The 8,132-nt window shown below is 41.1% G+C and overlaps 1 protein-coding gene across 1 annotated transcript in view; it reads right to left on the bottom strand.

The window, feature by feature from the left end:
• Window positions 1–3,367: 3,367 nt before the first annotated feature.
• Window positions 3,368–8,132, bottom strand: part of LOC135713593 (protein bric-a-brac 1-like) — a 64,465-nt gene continuing 59,700 nt past the window's right edge. Inside the window, exon 3 of the mRNA XM_065236723.1 lies at window positions 3,368–3,625. Coding sequence (XP_065092795.1) covers window positions 3,368–3,625 — 258 coding nt within the window. The remainder of the gene's footprint in view (window positions 3,626–8,132) is intronic.

The raw sequence follows: 8,132 nt of genomic DNA, 5'->3' as shown, positions 1-8,132 counted from the left end.
CATGGATGTTAACCACTATGTCGGGGTCAACCCCATAAATAGCATTGATTTTCTATCAGAAAAGCTTAAAAGTCCAACTCACTCATCTAGTCATATCTTAAAAATTATTTGTCCAAATCATTTGCCCTTGGAAACACATCAAGTAGAAGAGTTTTTCTGAATATTAAGAAATAAAAAATCCCACCCATGGTGAAAATAGGCCATTTTTTTACAATTTGGATACCTGTCGGTAATCAGTCTGATTACTGTAGTTACTATAACAAAAACAAAATGTGGGTACACCTATAAGAATTAACATTGAAAAACCTTCAAATATACGTTCTAAGATCACGAATAGGCTATTTGGTTGTGGAGTAATCTCTTCTGAAAGTTGAAATTTTTAAAAATCTCGAGAATACAGGGTTGTAGCCCAGAAGGATCTGGGCACTTTAAAGCAAAATCAAAAAAGGCGTTTGTTCAGAATGCCAAAATAAGCGTTTCGGCCAATTTTGGTTCAAATCGGTGACATCGACCACAGGTGGTGTACCCACTTGACGTAGGATTACGTCTTTCGGCAACATATTGGGGGTGCAATTTCAATAAAACAAAAATCGACTGCGTTACGAAAAGTGGTCAGGTTTTGACCACTTATAACTCTGTCAATAGCGGATGGATTGCAATTCTAAATAAGCCAATCGATTGGAAATTTTTCTACAAATCTGCTTAAATAAACAATTTATCAATTTTCAATAGGTCACTATTGAAAATTACACAAATGTCCAACTGTTGCAATGGTGATCAAAATTATCACCGATTGCCTGCAAAAAGCGCTTTCCCTAACACAGATTTCGAAATCGAATTCCATCCGGTCTCCCGAACGGTGCTTATTCAATCACCGTGTATGGTGGTGTCTGGTCGGTCGTCATCAGCAGCATCAGCATTGTTCTCCAGTGCACAACGAAAGGCTACCCGCAAGCAGCGAGCTCCATTCACCGAAGAAGCAGGAAGAAGCCGCACCGCTACTGATCGGATTCAGTTGCTCGTCGTGAGCCGCAGTGGGCCATCATTGCCAAGCGCGTCACCCTCGTTCCAAATAACAAACAGCTCGCCAGCCTCATCTGTGCTGAATTCTAATAGCTCAGCAGTACTCAACCATCACGACAAAACGGTTCTTTTCAGGAGAGTTAATTTTCATTGAACGTTCGCTCGCCTTGCTGCCAGCCACATCACCCCCAAATCTCTTTGATAATGTACCCAGCAACCAAACGCTTGTGGTCAAATGCATCAAGTATTGAAGTGGTGCATACAAATTCTCGCAATGACCGAATACCACATGACCTTGTCAATTAACCAGGAACTCTTCGTAAGGTTTTCTCCAGGACGCTAGAAAAAGCTAAAAAATCTCGAATTTATATGATTGATCGCGAATATCTCGCGATTGGAAAAATTTTAGCGAGAAATTCCTCCAATCAATTAACGGTTTATTTAATTATCTATTGAATAAACCAAAAGTTCTGTGCGTTTTGTGCACGAAAATGCGTTATTTTGACATCAGAAAACGAGGCATTTCCGTGATGGGAAAAGTGGTTTCTCTAACACAGTCGACGAATATTGATTCCAAGCCCTGAGCATGCCAGACCGTACCAATCTTTATGCCTTTTGTTGCAAATTTTAAGCCCCTCCTATTAAGAGAATAATGCCAAAAAAAAATCTTGCCGGGTTCTCTTAATAGAAGAGGCTTAAAATTTGCACCAAAAAGCATAAACGTAGGTACCGTCCCCACCGATCCAACAATCGTGAAATCCGCTTCTGCGTTGCTCGAGCCATCACCGACAGTTGCCTACTGTACGGTGTAGAGCTTACATGCCTTGCCGCCGAGAAAGCCGTCCAGATTATGGAACTCGACGAGGCGAACCGACTGCTCCGCATGGCCACCGAAGTAGATCTCCTTCCAGTGGCCAGGGTCCACTGGTACGGAGACAAAAGTTGGCAATCGCACAAGAACAAAATTGACAGCCGAATCAAGGACCGCTTCAGGGCAGGAGACAACTCGCTGGCCTTACGCCGGACAGTTGTCGAAACTCTCGGGGCGCATTACCAAGGTCATGAAGTTAGGTACACCGACGGCTCTCTCTCTCTAAGAGTGGAGTGGGAATGGGGGTCTCCAGAGATGGTCTGCTTGTGAGCAGATCGCTTCCGACCCAATGGTTGGTGTTCTCAGCTGAGGCAGCGGCCATTCTCCACGCGGTTAAGTTACCGGCCAACCGGCCGATTTTAGTCGTAACTGACTCAATCAGTGTGATATCGGTCCTAACAACAGAACCACCGAAGCATCCGTGGATCCAAGGGACTGTATTCATATGGGTACCCGGTCACTGCGGGATCCAAGGGAACGTAACAGCCGACCACCTCTCCGGCTCAGGCCACACTGGATCCAGCTCCACCGGCAATGTACCGCTCCAAGATGTCAAAAAGTGGATCAAGCGGACGGTTCGGAGAGCCTGGGACACCGAGTGGAGGAACAACAGGAAACACCACCTTCGGAAGATCAAGGCGACCACCGGAACCTGGAAGGATCGACCAAACCTAAGATAACAACGGGTTGTGTCAAAGCTGCGCACCGGCCACAGCAGAGTCTCCCACAACTTCAGAGGAACACCGTTCCTGGAGGACCTGCAAAATCTGCGGAGTGCCAGCCGCCGTGGAGCACATCCTCGTGAACTGCGCGGAGCTGGAGGACCTTCGCCTTGGAATCAATAAGCATTCGGAACCTGTTGGGCGACGAGTCTCCGGCATCAGCCGCCCTCATCACCTTCCTAAAGGAGGCGAACCTTTACAACAATATCTGAGTGTTCCTTGTTTGTATTTCCAGTTTGTTGGCAGTTTTCTACACCTTTTCATTCTAGCAAGATTAATGTACCACAGCCAAGATTGGGAATCTCCTTCTGAGAACCCAATTTTTTTTTCTCTTTATTTTTTTTTACTATCTTAAGAGATGAACTAGCCATATGGCTAAAAATCTCTATAATAAAGACCAAAACAAAAAGTAGGTACCGTCCGGTAGGCTCAGACTCTGTGATTGATGTGTTTTCCCTAATACATATTTAATTTCCGTCCAGGATTGGCTTGTACTGCATAGACATCGATAGAGCACCTCACAAACAGAACTCTCAAATAGCTTCCGAATTGCAACCAATCAAGCTTTATCACTGATAACGAGTTAAGAAGTCAATTTAATATAAATTATGTTTTTCACTGACTTCGAGATGTTTTTAAAAAGCACAACTGCTCTCGTGTACGACTAAAACTGGAATAATTTATTGCATAAATTTGAATTTTACTTCGAAATACAAAAGAGCTTATATTCCTGGAAAATGCTTACATCTAATTATTGTACTATGTACTGTCCACTCCTGCTACCGTGCGGTATCGGGTTGCTTCGATGTTGCCGTTGCCATGCGGTGATCGTCGGCGTCACTGTAGCTGTTGAATTTGTCATCTGGTGCTGAATTGGCGTTCTTGGTGATAAGCTGGTGCATGCTATCGTGGTCATCGGGCTGCCGATGGGCTGAAGCATGTTACTGATGATGATGCTGTTGTTGTTGTCGACGTCCCCATTCGTACTACATTGTGACTTTGAATTTGCCTGGAGATGATGGCCGCGAAATTGCACTCAATGATAAGGCCACTTGTTGTTGGTTTCGTTGAATTATGTCTACCCGATGGGTGATGTCTTCTGATGTTGGAATTGTTGCTGAGAGGTGGTCCATAACTTATATACTATACTTTTGCTGTGACATCAAAACTACCTTTCGTAATCCTACGTCAAATCTACGGTCGTGTCTTGGTTACAACCTCTTACTATTTTTGACGTAGGACCACGTCTGTGATTTCTATATGGGGGTACACTTTGTGAAAACCGAAAATGGAACGTATAACAAAATTATGAAAGATTTTGAACGTTAATAACTCAGCTGCCCCTGAACCAATTTCAATAATTTTATCACTAATCGATCAGAAATATTTCTAGGCATCTGCTTAAGTTAAGACTTTATCATTATTCAAAATGTCACTATTGAAAATTGCACGAATATGCAACTGTTGCTATGATAATTAATATTATCACCGATTGCCTGCGAAAAGCTATTTCCCTAACACAGATTTCAAAGTCGAATTCCATCCGGTCACACCAAATGTTGTTTATTCAAACACCGCGTGGTGAGTGGTGGTGTTCTCCAGTAAACAACGAAAGGCTCCCGCAAGCAGCTAGCTATCAAGGCTGGACTCAACCGCTGAATGGATTCAGTTCCTATCACCGTGTGTGGTGGTGTCCGGTTCTCCAGTACACAACGAAAGCTGCAGCCCACATGAGCATTCATAGAAGAAGGAAGAAGCCGCACCGTTATTGATCGGAATCAGTAGCTTTTCGTGAGTCGCTGTGGGCCATCTATGCCAAGCGCGTCACCCTCATTCCAAACAACATTCAGCTCACCAACCTCATCTGTGTTTAACACCCTAATAGCTCAGCATTACTCAACCATCACGACAAAACGGTCCTTTTCAGGACCTCCATAAATTTGTATGAGTATTTTTTGGACATTTGTCAAGGTCATCAATTGGATGTCAGTTCCCATATTATTATAGAGCTGGAATTAGAGCGCAACAGTTTTTGTAGACAATGACATCTTTCGATGATGTCTTGAAAGTCAAGGCTCGCACATGCAAATCAACATCACCATCAGGTAGGGTAAGACTTCCCCTACCCGACGGTAATATTGGTTTGCGTGGGCGTGCCTTGAACTACTAAAAATCATCAAGAGAAGTCATTGTTTACAAAAGTTGATCTGTCTAATTCCAGCTCCATTTAGATATCTGGCAACATACTGGGTACAATTTCAAAAACCAAAGTCCTTCGCAGTATAAAAGTGGTCTGATTTTGATCCAGAGATGATAGATTTTAATTCTTTTATTTTTTTTTTCTGCGAATCTGTTAAAATTAATTTTCATTTTTCAAAATGTCACTTTTGAAAATTGCACGAATATGCAACTATTGCTATGATAATTAAAATTATCACCGATTGCCTGCAAAAAGCGCTTTCCCTAACACAGATTTCAAAGTTGAATTCCATCCGGTTTTTTTATTCACCGCGTGGTGAGTGGTGGTGTTCTCCAGTACTCAACAAAAGACTGGCTGCAAGCAGCGAGCTGCAGCCCACATGAGCATCCATAGAAGGAGGAAGAAGCCGCACCGCTATTGATTGGAAACAGTAGCTCTTCGTGAGTCGCTGTGGGTCATCTATGCTAAGCGCGTCATACTAAAGAGTATGAACAGAGAGAACCCCGCTCAAATTCCTATACCTACACAAAACACAAGCTCCTGCTGCAGTTAACAAATAGCATTTATTATATAAGATCACGTAGTCCTACGTCACCATTGCGTACAACCCCATAGGGCTGTCCCTTGTATTTTTTGTAATAGAGTTTCTCCATATAGGGTATCGATCAGAAAAGATTAATAATATTAATGATTTCACCGTGTACAAATTAATAATAGGTTTATTCCGATACGTTTATTTACTACAACATAAATTCCATAAGAGCGCATTGTATGAATATTTACGCTCATTGTTCTCAAAACAAAAGAAACGCTCCTAGCGAATCCCCTTTTTCTACGTTTATCCGTAGGACGAAGAAAATCTAATGGCGTTTCAATGCATTAGGACGGAGTTGAAACTCGTAGAACGAATGTAGAATCAATAAGCAGTAATAGATTTTAAAGAATATCTCAACTAGAGAGGGTCTAGTATAAGAGAGGAGCGGACTGGCTGGTTTTGAGCCAAACGAACTGTCAAAGCCTGAGCCAATCAAGCGCCTATCTTGATTGCATTGGCAGTGTTGCTAGAAATCGCTTAGGCATAGGTTGCCAAGGTAGTTTGTTTTGAATCCGCTCCTCTCCTATCCTAGACCCTCTCTAATTTCAACCATTTACGTATGGAAAGGTGAATAAATTTAGAGGCCATCTTTGACAGCAATATTCAATTTTTTGTTTAAACCCGTTCAAAAAAGAGAGGTTAAGCGGGGGTTGTGTTAAGTAGGACGGAAATTAGATCAAAAACCCTACAAACCGTGTTTGACATATTGAGTTATAGAATCAAAATAACACTACATAGAACATCGACCAAAGTAGCTATAGATTTGGGGAAATAACGATTTAAGAATAGTACGATGCATGGAAAAATGAAGGGACCACCGAATCCATCGAGTTATAGAATATCAAGATGTGGAGAGTTGACTGTAGTTGCACTGAAATTGGTTCAGCCCTGTGGTAAAGTGGGTGGCGAAAAAAAAAGAGCGAAAGTAGAAGACGATGGCTTTTCACAAGGATAATTTGTCCGAAGCTGTCGGGGTTGAAAGTTGCCTCCGAACCTGCATGCGTACAGCAGATCAAACTCTTACAAGTAACATTTTAAGTTTTATGAAATATTACAAAGTAACTGTAAAACAACATTCATAAAACTCTGGTCAAAGCTATTTAGTCATTAATGCATCCACCAAAACCTCATTAGGACTAGAATATGGCTTGATGGCCCACCCTGGAGAAGGTTCTTAAGGGTGTATTCTCAAAGCTCTTTTAGATTGATTTTCTTAAAAAAATAAGTCCACCCTCGTAAAATGTCGATTTGACTAATTATTTTATATTGAAAAAAAAATATTCTTCAGATCGAGTTAAAAGATTTTTTTAATGATTTTTGCATTTACATCTTTGCTCATTGCAAAATTCACCATACATCCAAGGAACTATAGATTTAAAATCAAAATTTGTAAAAAACACAAGCAAACTAATTGTAACATAGCGGTGACATAAAAGTTTTTGTTAAAAAGTTGTTTTGCTCGCAAGAAATCCTTAACAAATTCATAAGGTTTTAAAATGGCATTTATGAAGAAAACTTGCAGGCTGAATTGTATTTATTTAAAGCCATTTTGCTTGATCCTAACCCGTTCAGATTTATGGCAGCATTTATGGAGGCAAAGTTGCCTTCAAAACGTCAAAGTTTGTTTATCTTTCGATATTTAGTTGCGCTGTGGGATCCACTGTTCTTCCAGGCGGTTTTCTCCCGATGGATTGGAAGCAGTTACTCAGATAGTTTGCGATACTGTTTTACAACATTTCGGATTTTGAACAGCTGGAAGCGCAATCGTTCCCGAAAAAGCTCCGCGTCTTCCGGATGGTTACCGAAGTGCACCATCCAACGATGCAGGGATGTACGCTTAAAAGAAATTTTCGAAGAGTTGATTATTTAGCCGAATAAAATCACTGCTATGGATCGGAAACCAGCTAGTTCCCGCTAACTAACAGTTTCAGTAGTTTGCTGGCGGTTGTTATTTCGATTGTCATCTATTTGCAAGATCTGAAGAAGGCTGGTATGTTTTTCAACTTTCGACAACGTTTTATGAATTCGAGGGCCTGGCTCCCTTTACTTTTCTCCACCAGATGGTCAGTCATTGATGGTGGGCTGGTTCCTCCAAAGAAGTAAATTTAGCTGAAATCGACTTGAATTTTTCATCCTACTTCGTCTATCCCTCGAGATTTCCATGTCATAAATTTGGCTTTTTTTTAACTATGAGGAACCATCTTTTAAGCTCATTTTGTAAACAGAGTAAATGGGGAGTCTACAGAGATGCCAGATTTACAGACATGTCTGCTAAATTACAGACTTTTATTTCTTCACCGACATTTTTTTTTTCGTTACAGACATTTACAGACTTCATAGTTTTTTTTTCACAGATATTTACAGACTTTTGTAATCATGGGAATATATTAAAATTTATTGTGTTACACTGTTTAACATTTTTAATCAAATTACACGTGCGATGCATTTTGCAACACGCATTAGAAATTTGCACGTTTTCAAATCCACCACACGAACGAGCTGTCACTGTTATAGACGCTCATAGTTATAGACCTGCCATTTTGCATCCAAAACAAACATTGTCCATATGATTTGACGGCTTGTTTGGATACGTCAACTCACGTTGGCCGGTCTATAACTTGACTGTCTATAGACACTGTCACTGAAAAAGTGAATTCGGATTCATCTGTCATATCTCTTATATCGGGTCACAACTCTATAAGTATCATGACAGGTAATGAT

This window comes from Ochlerotatus camptorhynchus, unplaced genomic scaffold (assembly GCF_037179485.1).
Source record: "Ochlerotatus camptorhynchus isolate MF236.1 unplaced genomic scaffold, CSIRO-AGI_Acam_v1.1 ptg000570l, whole genome shotgun sequence".
NCBI classification, from domain to species: domain Eukaryota; kingdom Metazoa; phylum Arthropoda; class Insecta; order Diptera; family Culicidae; genus Ochlerotatus; species Ochlerotatus camptorhynchus.
This window is presented reverse-complemented; position numbering and strand designations above follow the sequence as displayed.